The 15,588-nt window shown below is 37.2% G+C and overlaps 1 protein-coding gene across 1 annotated transcript; it reads right to left on the bottom strand.

The window, feature by feature from the left end:
• Positions 1-2,920: 2,920 nt before the first annotated feature.
• Positions 2,921-7,524, bottom strand: LOC149815334 (glucan endo-1,3-beta-glucosidase 14-like). The gene is made up of 2 exons (XM_089989492.1): positions 6,685-7,524; positions 2,921-3,110 (listed from the first exon to the last, which is right to left on the bottom strand). The coding sequence occupies exons 1-2, from the start codon at positions 7,507-7,509 to the stop codon at positions 3,030-3,032; spliced, it is 906 nt and encodes a 301-aa protein (XP_089845618.1). The 5' UTR covers positions 7,510-7,524; the 3' UTR covers positions 2,921-3,029.
• Between the last annotated feature and the right edge of the window lie 8,064 nt (positions 7,525-15,588).

Here is a 15,588-nt window from a genome sequence, read left to right as displayed (position 1 = left end):
TGAGGAGAACGTCGAGCACCTGTGTCAACTCTCCTTTCGTCCATTTTCAGTATGATGGCTACTGGTATGTGTTTTTGCTTTTTACATTTCGGTTTACGCCAACACTCACTCCTTAGTGCTCTTCCTCTTTTTATTTCTAGTGAGTTTAGGTTTTGATTTAGTCAAGTTCTGCCCATCATGAGATCATTGGAAAAATTCAGAGCTGTTGGGAAGGGTGGAAGTCTAGGATCATGCATACCTATGTTCTGGATGTTGCCATTTCTTTTTATATTTACATGGAGAAACAGCTCCCAGGAACAAAGGCCTAGCCGTGCTGGCTTTAGGTGCTACGATCACCGTCCTGCTGCATAAAACTCTGTGAGCTTACCACATGCCCCCAAGAGAGTCACTAAGCTTTGGCTTGGGCAAGGAGTGATGCCCATGAGATTTGAACTTAGTCCACCTGCCTAGCTAGCAGCCTTGGTGGATATTGTCGTTTAGAATCTCCATAGCGGCCATTCAATCTATTGAACGATGCCTATGCAACTTCTTATGGAATGGGATGGGGTCGAGCTCGCACTTGCATCTTGTGAGTTGCTCAGAGAGCTGTAAGCCGATAAGGAGGGATGAGTTGGCATCAGGTGTCTGATAGATGTTAACAATGCCAATATAGAGCTCTCCTGGAATGGCGAGTAATCCATCACAATTGTCGAATGAGCGTTCTCATGCGGAAGAAATACCTATCTGTAAGAAGGTTGTGGTCCATTTGCCACCCGATATGGGGATCATGGGCGTGGAAGAAGGGTTTGCAGTGGAGATGGGCAGCTATATTGCAAACCGCGTGAAATGGGAGATAGGTGATGGCACCATGGCAAGGTTCTGGACTGAACCTTGGGATAAGGTGATGTTCATCTTAGAAGTAACGGGAGCAATATAGCCTTATTCACAAGCATTTTGGGATGGTCAGCGAGGTAATGTATCAAAGCATACGTCGATCACTTAGACTGCTGGCGAATATGGGAGTCCGTTAGCAATGGGGTTAGACCGGTTCTCTCATCTGAATCAGATGAACTGTTGTGGAATGGGGAAGTGAAGTCTGTCGGTAGATGTTTGTTCTGGGAAGAAACGAGGAACAGACGGCAGGAGAAGCCTTGGCGTAAGCATATATGGAGCAGCAAACTGCTACCAAGAGCATCTTGGACAGTTTATTTGAGATGTGAAAATAGGCTCTTAACTCAAGATCGGATTCAGAGGTTTGGGCTGAGAAGTTGTGGGGATTTCATCCTATATCAAAATCAGGATGATCTGTTTCCTGAGAACCCGAATTTTTTATCGGATAGCAGAGTGGCTGGACGTCAATGGATGCAGCATCTCATTTGCAGCCCGGATGGCTTGGGTTAAAGTTGTTACGGAAGGAAGGAAGAAGAGATCTCACTTCTTTAAGTCCACCGATTTTGAACATTTTCTATAGGTTAGTCTGTTTCAATTTGAACCCATCATTTACTTTTTAGATATTTACACGGAGAAACCGCCCACAGGATCAGAGACCTAGCCGCGCCATACTTACGGTTTGTAACTTTCTCCTATATTCTTTACGGGATGGAGAATGTAGGATCTAGAAGGATAAACTTCCAGATAACAGCCATTAATTGTCATTGGTTGCCCTGAAAGGGTTTTTCACTGTACAGGTTTTGTGTTTATACTTGATGAAAGGAAGGGAGCCTGAACCCCCCCAGCAGATCTTTATTCTAAAAAAGAAGTGGGCTGGTTGGGTATTCCAACCAAACCTGAGCAATTCAGATCCCAACCAAGGTTCTGTTTGGAAAGTGGCAGTTGGGATGGGAGTTTTTGCATTTGGTAGATACATGGTCAAACTACCTTGGTGGTGGGTGTTTAGAAACCAGTAGCTGGGATTGGAGTTCATGCATTTGGGAGATGAAGCGAGACTGTCTCCCCCTTTTATATTTGCACTAATGAGTGGATTTAGCAGCTGTCACTTTTCCAAATGCGTAAGCTCCCTGGGACTACCAGTTTTCATACAGAGCCTAAATGATAATGAGACCAAATCTCTGAATTGAACCCCTATGTCATCCCTATCTCCATATGCCTCCTTGGCCTGAAGATCGACATTTAAATCTCTGAATATTGAACTTGCGTGCAGGATTTATTGGCAATCAAAAAATCAACGCTGGACAAAACAAATAAATTTTTGTGATGCAATTTTTTTAGATTTTTTCAGTTGAAAAAATACGATCAAAGGGACATTATTACTAGATCGACCATGATGGATCATCTATAAAGTTAGATTTGATCAAAACAACTTGCATCATAAGATTAAGAGGGGTACGAAGATGGGGGATCACCTAGGGGATGAGTGGAACTGAACTGGATAATGAGATGTCGTTTACATCACATCACCTGCAGGTAGAAAAAAACATTTCCAAACATTCCACAGCCCTTCCCTCTCAAACTCGAAGAACTGAATTAAGCAAGGTATCTAATCCAAGTAATCACTTTCAAAACAAGGCATAGAATTTTTTAAAGCCACGGCGAACTTTCTTTGTTCACTGTCACCAACAACGCTTTGGGTCTCCAACAATCTTAAATTTACCTGTTGATTTGGTTCAGCAGTGCATGGTAGAAAGCGCGGAACCGAGAGAACCAGAAAGGACATAGGCCGCTAGGTGGGTGGTCTAGGTTCAAATCCCATGAGCGTCACCCCCTTGCACAAGCAGGGGCGTGTTGACTCCTTGGGGGTGAGTGGTAAGCCCTCAGAGTTTTATGCTGTCAGGACAGCGACCATAAGTACAGCAGGCAGAGCCAGCACGACTAGGTCTATGATCCTGGGGTGGTTTCTCGAGTAAAACAAAAAGCTTTAGTCCTATCTGTATAGGTTTCCCACCATAAAGAAAAATGAGCACCTCCTGTAGACATCTTACTGTAAAGCAGTAAATTTTGAGGTGTGTATAGAAAATGAATGGACGCTGTACATTGAATCATGTGGGGTTAACCCTGATGTGCACAATGCTCAGGAGCTCGTTTATTTGCAATTACAACACCAGTAATAACAACGAAGCACATACCAATACAGCTACCAAGTATGGAGAAGTCCAACTCCGTGTGCGCATTCCCTGGAGATAATATATCAAAATATCATGAAAGTAGCACTACATAAAGAAGAAGAAGAAGATCCATAAACCACGATCATGTAACTTAAGATAAGATGAAATCTATTAAAAAGAATTGCCAAACAATTAATGCACTTTCGTCTGAATGATAGATCCCATGGTTCTCATGTTGTGCCATCTTAACCCCACAATATCAGGCTTTCATTTTGCTTAAAGCGTGCATGCCTCTCTCTTTCTCTCTCATATTTTTCCTTTTTACTGTACAGAATGACACGATCATTGTAGGTGTACCTAAGATAACATATTATTGGTATCTGACAAAATCAATGGGAGAGAAAAACATGTATTTAACAGGAAACTCATAGCAGAAGCAGATGAGGGAAGAAGATGAGTGCAGATGGTAGAGAGGCATGCAAGAGAGAGAGAGAGAGAGAGAGTTCCTCCATTATAGATACTTTCAAAAAACTAGCATCCCCAACATGGGAAGAATTCAGAAAGTAAATAGCTGTACCATCGATAAAATTGCGTAGCTATGTACTGACTAATAGCTAATCCAGAGAAGAATAGGATAATAAGTTTTGGTGACAGAATAATAGGATTGTTTCAGGTCTACCTAAAAAATACACATTTTGGTACTGACAAAATCAAGGGGAGAGAGAAATATGCATTCAGAAAAGGAATAAAAGAAGCAGTAATACGAGGAGTAATAGATGGCAGAGGGGCATGGGAACCCAACGGAGAGACTTCATTATCAATACTCACAAACTACTATTGTCCCCAACATGAGAAGAATATAGAACCAAAGTACCCAGCTATCTCATTTATAAAATACATAGCTATATACAGTCTGATTGCAAGCCTAGAAAAGAATAGGATAATAAGTTTTGGTGACACATCAGATGTGGCCAAGTTTGTGAACATTCAATATTGCTACTAGTATAGAAACAATTTTCAACATTTCTACGAGTAATAGAGGCATTCCACTGAAGGTCATGAACTTCGTCATGTTATAGATGACGCCTAGACATACCTTTGATTAGAGACTAGTAACACTAATAAAAGGTTGAGTGCCGATGGAACCAATTAACACCCACTAATCAATAACAAATAATTAAGCCTCATGTACAACTTTACCAGGGAACAGGAGAATTCTCACTACCACTGGCAGGCAGGCCAGCCGGGCTCTCAAACTAACTGATTGGAAGTCTGAAAACAGCGTTACTGAAAAATTGTTGAGTGGCAATTTCCCAGCCTACCAAGTTGCAACCCTTTTGAACAAATGATAAAAACTCCATTATTCATAATACCAAACACCAGCCCTAGCTGTTGCTGTTATTTCTTCAAACACTTATATAGGTCCATTTCCATCAGTTAACGATTGTTGCATTGACCTGGGCAATGGTAATACCATCTACCAAAATCCCTCTGTACAAGCCTGCATTTCAATTAAAGTGAAGAAGTGTATTCCAAAAGAAGGTAGGGCGCTTTTGGCAATCAAAGGTGGGTTTTCAGTGCAATTTTGGCAGGAGATTTTCCAGTGGAGACTGATTGCAAAATCTCTTTCAATGAGATATTTTAGGAAGAGGAATGAATATGGTTCAGATATTTAGGAATACCTAGTTCTAGAGTTGATATAGGGGACGCAATCTGTGTTAGGCAGCAATATGGTGATTTTCTGGAGGGAGACTGCTTTCGTGGTATTATGAAAGTGGAGGGAGACTGCTAGTTGTGGTAACATCTAGTCACAAATTTGACACTGAAATTGAGTTGGGCAAAATAGCTGAGAGTGATGGAGATCAACCAGCAAAAGTCCAGCAGAAGCGACACACAAGCTCTATTGAGTAGTTGCTGTAAGATGCCGAAAACAACCGAGTTTGTTTTATACTATTGAAGGTATCAACTATGATGAATGGCTACAAGCTTAAATCTACTGATAGTTTACATTTTCTACTCTTATACATCCATCTGAACTGAACAGTGTGGGTGTCATCACTGCAAGCTCTTGATACTCGAATAAATTGCATCAGTGATTATATATATATATATATATATATATATATATATATATATATATATATATATATATATATATATATGGGTAAGTGCTAAATGATACGTGCTAAATGAGTTTTTCTGCTCTTCCAGTATTTTTTCACAGTTCCGACCCCATAAATGTATTGGGCATGGTCGATTTACAAAGAATCCACACATGGATCATGTGTTTTCAATGAAAAAATGATATTTGGAACCTCAAAAATTTACAAAGATTTTGAACCGTTGATTTTTCGAACCTTATAAAACACACCCATGTGTCGGAATCGAACACTTCAAGTGCTGATCCCTATAAAATCAAGTACATAGATCACATCTGTACGGTCAGAATTAAAAAATAAAACCCAAAAACCTGAAAAAACCATTTAGCACGTATCATTTAGCATATTTCATTTAGCACCTACCCATTACTAATATATATATATATATATATATATATATATATATATATATATATATATATATATATATATATATATATATATATATATTATATATATATCCAAAAGAATCAAATTTTGAATTTCATAATAGAGGTTTAGAGAAAAATGCAGAGGGTAAACAGCAGGAGCCTTTGGGCATGGTCGATTTACGAAGAATCCACACCTGGATCACGTGTTTTCGATGAAAAAAATGATATTTGGAGACTCGAAAATTTACAAAGATTTTGGACGGTTGATTTTTTGAACCTTATAAAAACCCATCCAATCAAACACTTCAAGAGCTGATACCTATAAAATCAAGTACATAGATCACATCTGTACCATTAGAATTTAAAAATAAAACCAAAAAACCTGAAAACCCATTTAGCACTTTTCATTTAACATATTTCATTTTAGCACTTACTCATTACTCTCTCTCTCTCTCTCTGTATATATATATATATATATATATATATATATATATATATATATATATATATATATATATATATATATATATATATATATATATATCCAAATGAACCAAAATTTGAATTCCATAATAGAGGTTTAGAGACAAATGCAGAGGGTAAACAGTCATTCTGCTTTTCAGGAGCCTTTGGTGTCAGCCAGAGGACACAGGGAAATCTTAATTAAGCTACACAAATGTTAGAGGAGTCTTTCCAGTTATTCATAATGAAAGGGGTTTTAGTCCTTTTGACAAAAAGTTTTCCTTTCATGACTTTATTAGCCTGTGAGATTGGAAACAAGCTGTGTCTCAAGAACTACACCACCTAATTTACAGTCATGATAGCATTCAGGGCAAGTGGCAACTAGTGAAAAGAAGACTTGAATGATAACGATAACCAGATTGGTAGCATTCGAGGAAAGTTGCAATGAAAAAGAAGAAATGAATGAGCATGATAACTGGAATTGGTAACAGCTGCATTATCTTATCCAAGGCATCTTGCACTCAAATCCCAGCAGAGGCTATATTTCCCAGCTTGCTTGTAAAAGTGACTAATATTTATTCTACCGCATCATGAGTGACAACCTATTCTGAAAAGGAGTGTAGCTGATTGAAGTTGTAAGGAAGCACATACCTTTAAAGACAGCAAAGATGAAGATGCAGATGAAGGCTTCAATCCAGTAAACCCAATATCATAAGAGATGCTACCATCAGGTTTGAAAAGGCCGAAGTTCCTCTCAGAGGTTGGACCAGGCTTTAGATTCTCATTGAATAGAGCGAAAACATATGCCTTCACTGCCCTCTTTGGCCGGAATGGGGTCCCCTTCTTTTTGGCGAGCCGCTTCTTCATGTTAAAGTTATATGTCCTTGCATTCTCAACTGTAGCACCGGCTTCATCAGAATCCCCCTTGGAAGCCCAACCGGTCTCCGAAACCAGGACTTCCATATCCCCATAACCGGCAGCTTCCAAAGCAGCATAAGCAGCATCAATCTGGGCATCAAACATGTTATCATAGTGCAGATCTGTCTTTCTATCATAAACCCCAGCATTTCTCTTGAATAATGCGTAATTAATGTCGATATGCTCAGGGTCAGATTTGTAGGCAAGAAAAGGATATGCATTGATGAAGAAAGGAGCCCCTGTCTTTGAAAAAAAAGCCAAGAGAGGCTTTATATATTGAACAATGTCCTCTCTGAAGGTGCAGGACGAAGGAGGATAGGATGTGGCGAAGACCCCCTGAGAGTGCGGCGTCGAAACCTGAATCGTGCCGGTTAGCTGAAGCCTATCGATCGAATTGTACACGTTCCTGATGGCAGGAAGCAGAACCTCTGCAAGTTCGTGATCGCTTGCACCCAACACCTCATTTCCCACCGCGATTCCTACGATATGCGTATCAGGAAGGAACGGCTGCACATTTTGTTTTATCCAGTTCATGGCACTGTCTTCATTCACACTCATTTCTTTCAAATACTCATTACCCAGTCCAACAACAATCTCAAGCCCGGACTTGCTGAATGCCTTGAGAACTTCCTGGTTTGCGTCATAGATCCTCACGTTCTTTATCCTTGAGGCCTTCAGAAGGGTCACTACACTCTCAGGGGCAGGTAAGTTATCAGCTATCCTACCATAGTTTACCCCATAGGTCCCAGTAAATGCGTTCACCTCCACAGTACCTGTTGAACGTCAGTGGTGAAAAAAAACCTTGTTACAACTTGGAAAGTACATTATGAATTTATGTGTTGTATTGATGCAAACCAATCACCAGATATATCTACGGGTGTTAACGGGTCGGGTTTGGTTCCGACTCAGGTGAAACCAAACTTAGACCCGATATTTTGGAGTATGGTATCGGGTTTGGGCCCGGGTCTAATCAGATTCATTATAAGAGAAACCATACCTGTAATCAGATCCCAACCCATACACGATAAAATAATATTTTTTTATCATTTTTACATTGAAAATTTGCGGATCTTAATGGAAACTCGGGTTGGGCCCAAGTATGGTAATAAAATGTCACAAACTATACCCGAATCTATGTATTAATCGAACATTCATTCGGGTCCCAACTTGAATCTTAATCAGGTTTTCTTATTTATCACCGTACCCAAACCCTATAGGGTTTGGTCCCGGTTGGGTTTGGAAAACCCCACCCATTGACACCCTTAGTTATATCTGTACAAAGAAAAAAAGTCTCTAGCAGAGCGTTTGATGGTTTGTCCAAGATTAGACAGAACAACACAATATAAAAACAACTTGGACACATGAATTATGGGTAGGATAGCTTCATTTTGGATAGTAAGACTTGATCTGCCAACTATATGAGTGTTTTCACATGTTTATTATGAATTTTAGCCCCAGATATGGATCTTAAATTGAATGTAAATACTAAAAAATGTTTAAAAATTGGGTAAATTGAGAAAAATAAGAACTTGATAATTTTTTGATATATAAATGCTTTAATCAGTGTCTCATTAGATTTAATTATGAAAGTTTGTCAAAAAATTATGGATTTTATCTTCGAATATGGATCTCAAACTGGATCCAAGTATTAAAAATGTTTAAATTTTAAGTAATTTGAGAAAAAATTAAGAATTCATATTTTTATATATAAATAAAAAACTATAAATAAGCCATAAATAAATCAAAAAACCCTAAAATACAAGAAAATAAATCACAAATAAACCAAAAAACCTAAACTACAAGAAAAATAAATCATAAAAAAAAAAATCATAAATAAACCATAAAAATAAAATATAAAAAGCCCTAATACAAACCCTAAACAAAGAAAATCATCCATAATCAAATACAAGAAAAAACCTAATCAAATTAACTATAAAAATCCCTAAGTAAAGAAATTTGATTCAATCCCTAATCAAAAAACAAAAAAAAAAAAAACCTAATCAAATAAAAATTCCTTAATCAAATAAACTATAAAAAGTCTTAATTTAAGAAATTTGATTCAAAGCCCTAATCAAAGAACAAAAATCTTAATCAAATCAAAGAAAAACCCTAATAAAATTAAATATAAAAAATCCTTATTAAATATATTTAATTCAAAGCCCTAAGCAAAGAAAATAAAAAAAATCCTAATCAAACTAAATATAAAATACCTTAATTAAAAAAATTGATTCAAAACCTTAATAAAAAGAAAAAAAGAGAAAGGACAGGGTGATGATGATGGCTTCGATAAAGGAAGAAGAATTGCGGTGATGGCATTCAAAAGAGGAGCCCTGACGATGAAGGAAGGAAATAACGGCCACAACAGCTTCTTTTGTTGGAGATAATGGTGGATGGTAATGATGCAGCAAAAGAGGAAGACAAACCCTAGTGAAAAGAGAGAGGGTAGGGGTAAACCCCCCTTCCCCCGATGATTTTTTTTTTTATAATCTGCATTCCCCTCGTTCCATTCTCAGGGTAACAGGAGGGGGGGTGGAACAGTGATTCACCGAATGCGTGTCAGCAGCGTCCAACGTTTGATCGCTGCATCGTCCTTCATCCCGTGCGATCAAACACACCCTTGGTTTCTCTGTTATCAAACACAAGGATTTTGCATTCAATTGATCATAATGGTATCGGCCCTGTATCGTTTGATTAAGGTGAATTGACCGATACCGATACTCAAGTGAATTGTTCTGAGTCTGCCAAAAAACAAATTAAATGTTAAATCTATCAAAATAATTTTAAGTATTTTTTACATTTATTAAAAAATAGTCGATTCCGGAGTGAAGCGTTTCGATTTTGAAGCCGATTCAAGAGTGAAGCGTATCGATTTTGACGATACGGCCGATACTGACAACATTCATGGTTCAGAAATGCAAAACGAGGAAGAAGAACAACAGATCGAGCAGACAAATTCAAAAACCCTCTTTAGAACTTGACATAAAAAATGAATAAATAAATAAAACAGATATTGAGCACGAAGAAAAGGTCAGAAAAACCGAAAAAGAAAAAAAAAAGTTTCGATGTTACATCAAATCAATCAGAGCCGCACACACCTGAAGAGAAAGCAAGGAAGAGGAGGGAGGAAAGGAAAACGAATTCCATCGTCGGGCGGAAGGAGTCGAAGATGCAAGGCGTGTAGATCTTAAAGGGGGATGATACCAATCGTGCTCGTACCGGCGATGAGAATGATTATGGTGGTAAGCGGCCGTCGTCGCCAACACTCCATGTTTCTTCCTCAAGCATGCCATAGGCAGATTCCCCCCCCCCCCCTCCCCCGGGGTGTCTTTTCCCTCCCTCTCCTTCTCACTTCTCACCCCCACCAAGCAAAAGAAAAACAAAGGAAGGAAGCAAAGCTACTGCCCGGAATCTATTCCGTCACCATCCGCAAAGCTACCTCATTCCCCACACCACCTCTTCCGGGAAACGCTTATATTCCGCCGGCCGGATTTGGCTCCCCGGAAAGGCCACCCCGTTCTTTCGCTTCTTCTCACCACTTCATCTTTTACCACTTTTTTTTTTCCAGCAGTTTACGAAACATAACCTTTGGAAAGAAAGCTCCGAATTTCTCTTCCCTACTACTCTTTCCCGATCCCCAAGTCTATTTGTTACTTGCTTGAGAAAACAGAAGCTTGAGAAAGTTGAAGCTGTGTTGTAATCGTGAATCAAAAGGTCAACCTTGTGATCACCACCGCGGGGGTTGCCCCCGTCAGAGTGGTTTGTCAATTGACTATTTTTTAATAAATATAAAAATATTTTAATTTATTTTTTAATATTATTTTAATAGCTTTAACAAAAGTCACATCTTGATTGACACTTAATACTTTTAATTATTATTTTTTTTCTGATTCAGAACAATTCACTTGAGTACCGGTATCGGCGTTGGCTTTGGCTAAACGATACAAGGCCGATAACAACATTGGTTGTGAGGGTAATGAGATGAAGACATTGGATCAAACCATGCTGCTTGCACGTGCGTATCGGTAGCTTTCAGAAGTGGGCCATGTAATAAGGCATGGGGCTTCTTCACCTGGGATTTTCTTTGCTTTGCCGAAGGTTCTTCGACATCAAAAAAGGTCAACCTTGTTATCTACTTTCATAATATCCAAGGCAAAAATAAGTAAAAGCAATCACAATCACATCTTTTACTTTTTCATGTTCCACTGACATTAAGAAAGTATGGTGATTGTTAGTTACAATCCCATTATCTTAGAATCACAGTACATGCCCTCAGAATAAGATGTAGTCCCAATGAACTCTTTTTCTAAGAGTTTATAGACCTCTCTGTCCAACAAGTGACTATCATGGTCTTGATGGGGGGATCATATGGAGCTGGCATTGGATCCAACATATGTTCATATGGCAGGTTGGCGATGGCCTTTCCATCAGTTTTTGGCTTGTCCAATGGATAGACAGACTTTGTTACATATGTTTAAGGACTTCTATAGCCTAGTCAAACCCCATGTGCGCCTCTAGGCGGTCCAAACATTTCACTTGTATGAAAAAATATGTGTAGTGCATATAACCTTGGCATGTTTGAATCCCAATGGTATAATTGTATTATTAGCGAGGGTTTGCCTAACCTTAGCTTTCTTTGTCGAAAAAAAAAAAAGAATAATATAAATGAAGGAGGCGGCAACCTCCCTTTCACGATACAACAGTGTGAGGTATTATTTCATGAATGTATGTTCATATTGTAATGACCCGAACCGAGGCCTCTCGAGCCTGGGTTTGTAGACATTAATTCTCAAAGGAAAAATACCAAAATAACCTCAAAAACCAAGCCATAGTTTTTTTCATAGAAAGGTCTCAATAACTGTCAATTTCATTCATTCAATATCCATACTAACCATCCATGTTCATAAAATTAAAGCATTCAAATTACGAAGTCTAAAATAAAAAATACAAAAATAAAGATAAAGCATTTCCAAGTACTTCAAAGTCCACCAGTAGCTAGTCCAAAAGTCACGTACTTCTCATCGCAGTGTTTTCAAACATACAATTGTAACAAAGCGGGGGTAAGTCTAAAACTCAATAAATTTTTATTTACAAACATAAGACATGACCTTTACAACCGTAGTGAGCTCTAAGCTCCTACTCTTAGTTTAGTTCTCTAACTAAACACATATATTGTTTACACATTTTATTCATTGTTTTAGAGTTTTTCCTTACCTTTCTTGAAATCATCCTTATTCTTAGAGTAGACATTCTCAATATCGTACTCTACACTAATTTAGCTATTTTGAAAATAACCTCTTGAAGCGTAACAACCCATGTAGACCACTCTAGAGTTTACGATTATTGGTCAGACATATGAACTACACACAAACAACAGAGTCCAAACCGGTCCAGACTATGGACTTTCAATCTATACAACTTTGCTCACCAGTTGCAAGCCGAAGTGTCCAATATGCCCATCAGTTTCTAACCGAAGAGCTCTAGAGGCTATACCTACCCTCAAAGTTTGTGATTCATGCTACTTACTACATGTGTCCAATAGGCAATATTTTTAACCCCTAACAATTATCTAAAAAAAATTCAAAACTCTCATAAACGAACAAGATACTTTCACCTCTAACAAAGTCGTAGACCATGTCCTTTCTAATAGAGTTCTTTATCAATCTTTGTATTGTTATCCTATGTGCATTATTCATTTCATTTCTTTTCCTTTCCTACGTTAGTGTATTATACAATATCAAATATATGTTCACTAACTAATGTCCAGCATATAATCACAAATATACATCTTAGTTCTAGGGATAACAATTCATCACAGAGACATATTTTCAATCAAACGTGTCACAACACTTACAATACCCATTCCAAGGTATGAGCGTAACATTATCAGAATAAATCATTTTTTGAGAACCCTGAAACTCTACTTCCTTTCTCAAAGCCTAACATTTATTTTCACATTTAACAACATATTAAATATATCCAACCATTATTCTCATATACCAAGTACAATCATGATACCTATCATATTATTTGTTAGCATTTACATGACATGATCAAGTACTAAAAATAAATATGTAATATGTACCATAATCCTTATGAATCTGATTGAAAACATAAAAAATATAAATTCCTAAACATGCAATTCAGATAATCTATTCATATATATGAAATAATCAATATACTTATTAAACACATGGACTCGCATAATAAGATACATTTATGAACAAGCATGTATCTTATTTATCTAGAAAGTTATTTGTAAATGTTCACTTACCTTAAATCGTGCAAATCTTAAACTAAATATCAACCTTAGCCTTTCTTTAAATCTTGATATGAAATGAGTAGAAAATCCCAACAATCAATATCATTAAAATTATTATTTGTATAAAATTATGAAAATACCCCTAAGCCTCTTTGCCAAACTTTGATCCAAAACTCTCAGAGTTTTCCATCTTACCTTATACCAATGAGTTTTTCTCGAGAAGAGAAGTTTAGGGGTCAAAAAATTGCCTGGATCTGATATTGGGGTGTAGAGTTATACTCAATTTATTGATTGAGAATAGCAAGGGTAAAATAATTTTTTTACTTCTCAAACGAGTCTAGATCTATAGATCAGGATTCACGAGGGGTCCAACCGACCCTCTTAATCTAATTCTTGAATTCCAAGTCAGATCTAACCTAGATCTAATTCTTGAATTTTTAAAATTAAGAGACAAACTTATGACACTCTTAAAAGATATAAGGTCTCCTTGATTGCAAAAGACTATAGTTAACAAGAAGGAATAAACTAATTGGAGACCTTTAGGGTATGTTTAGTTACATATCATGTGATTTGAAATCACATGAGATAAAATCAAATGTGATTTGAAGTCATATGATTTCAAATGACATATTTCACCATGTGATTTTAAATCACATGAGATTCACTCCAAGTATGAATACATGTTTAGTTAACTGTGCAGATGTGATTCATTCTCTTATTAGCATAAAATTCAAAATCACATTTGAATGCAATCAAACATATCCTTAGTCATGTTGTCAAGCCGACCACTAGTGTTGTCTATTGCTAAGAAGAATGGTTGGAGTATAAAGCAATTAGATGTTCAAAATGCTTTTCTTCATGAATATTTAATTGAAGAAGTTTACATGCAGTAACCTCTTGATTTTTAAAATTCCAAAATTTTCAGCTATGATTGAAAGCTTCAAAGGTCCTTGTATGGCTTAAAGAAGCCCCTAGGACACATTTTTTCTCATTTGTGTACTTATTTAGTTTAATTGAGTTTTATTGGAGCTAAGACTAGCACCTCTCTCCTTTGTTTTCAAAAATGACATTTTTATTATATATATTTTGATATATGTGGATGATATTATTATCATAAAAAATTTTGATGAGCTTTTCAACGGCTCATTAAAAAATTAGGAAAAGAATTTGCCTTGAACAATTTAAGGGTCATTGCATTATTTTGTTGGCATTGAAGTATCTCGTAGTAACACCATCATAACATTATCTCAAAAGAAATACATATATGAGCTGTTGAAAAAGGTTTTTTTACCAGGGAAAAAACCTGTCGCCAGCTCTTTCTGTTTTAGATAGACCCAAGTTTAAGGATCTCGCCTTGTACAAGAGTGTTGTAGGTGGGCTCCAATATGTCACTAGGACCAAACCTATGTTAGGGTGTGTCAATTTATCTATGAACCCTTGAAGAACCATTGATAACTATGAAACATATTTAAAAGGAAATTTGTATTATGGGTTGAAGATCAAGTCTTTTCAAAGTAAGCTCTTGTTAGTTTATTCTGATGTCGACTGGGCTTGTTGGCCGGTTAACCATAAGTCTAATGGTGGTTATGCATTATTTCTTGGTTCAAATTTGATATCATGGAGTTTCAGAAAACAACTTACACTTTCAAGATCTAGTATTGAATCATAATATAGGGCCTTAGCCAATGCTGCCATTGAACTTACATGGGTTTGATTTCTATTTCAAGAGTTGCAAGTTGATGCTAAAGAGCCTCCTATTCTATAGTGTGATAATATTGGTGCTTCTCATTTCATTTTTCCCTCCAATGTATCGTAAACATATTGAGATTGATATGCACTTTGTGAGAGAAAATATTGCAAAGAAGCAACTTGTTGTGAGGTACATTTCATATAGAGATAAGCTTGCAGATGTTTTGACAAAAGCGCTCACATCAATGAGACATAAGATGTGTGACAAGTTTAATGTGGATGCTACTCCAGTGAACTTGAAGGGGGTTGTTGGAGATAAGCTTAGAGATCAACTAAAAGTTTCCAAGTTGTACAACACGTCAATTAAGAAGGTTGCCAAATAGTCTAGCTCGCGTGATATCTTGAAAGCCAAGCTAAAAGTGTTGGATCATTTTTCGGATCACACAGTTTCACATTCGTCATCATGATATAAAACACGAAATACAACAGTGTAAATAGCATGATTAACAGACAACAGAAACAACAACAGGGTGCAGGCATGTCGGTTTCCGCAATAGACCAAAATCCAGACGGCAACATATAAACAAACATATGCACAGAACATAAAGAAAACAACAGGAACATGTTTAGTTTATGTAATAGGCTAAGGCGTACGAAAGTACTCCCTTAGAGAAGATTCGCCCCCACAT

This window comes from Nuphar pumila, chromosome 15 (assembly GCF_984573655.1).
Source record: "Nuphar pumila chromosome 15, dmNupPumi1.hap1.1, whole genome shotgun sequence".
NCBI lineage: Eukaryota > Viridiplantae > Streptophyta > Magnoliopsida > Nymphaeales > Nymphaeaceae > Nuphar > Nuphar pumila.
The sequence above is the reverse complement of the archived record's forward strand: the minus strand, read 5'-3'. Positions and strand labels throughout refer to the sequence as shown.

Bases quoted from the DNA above. Each gene is read 5' to 3' on its own strand.
- LOC149815334 (XM_089989492.1), bottom strand. From the start codon at position 7,509: ATGAGTGTGAATGAAGACAGTGCCATGAACTGGATAAAACAAAATGTG. The intron at 3,111-6,684 runs GTATGTGCTTCC...TATTATCTCCAG, and splicing joins CATCTTTGCTGTCTTTAAAG to GGAATGCGCACACGGAGTTG.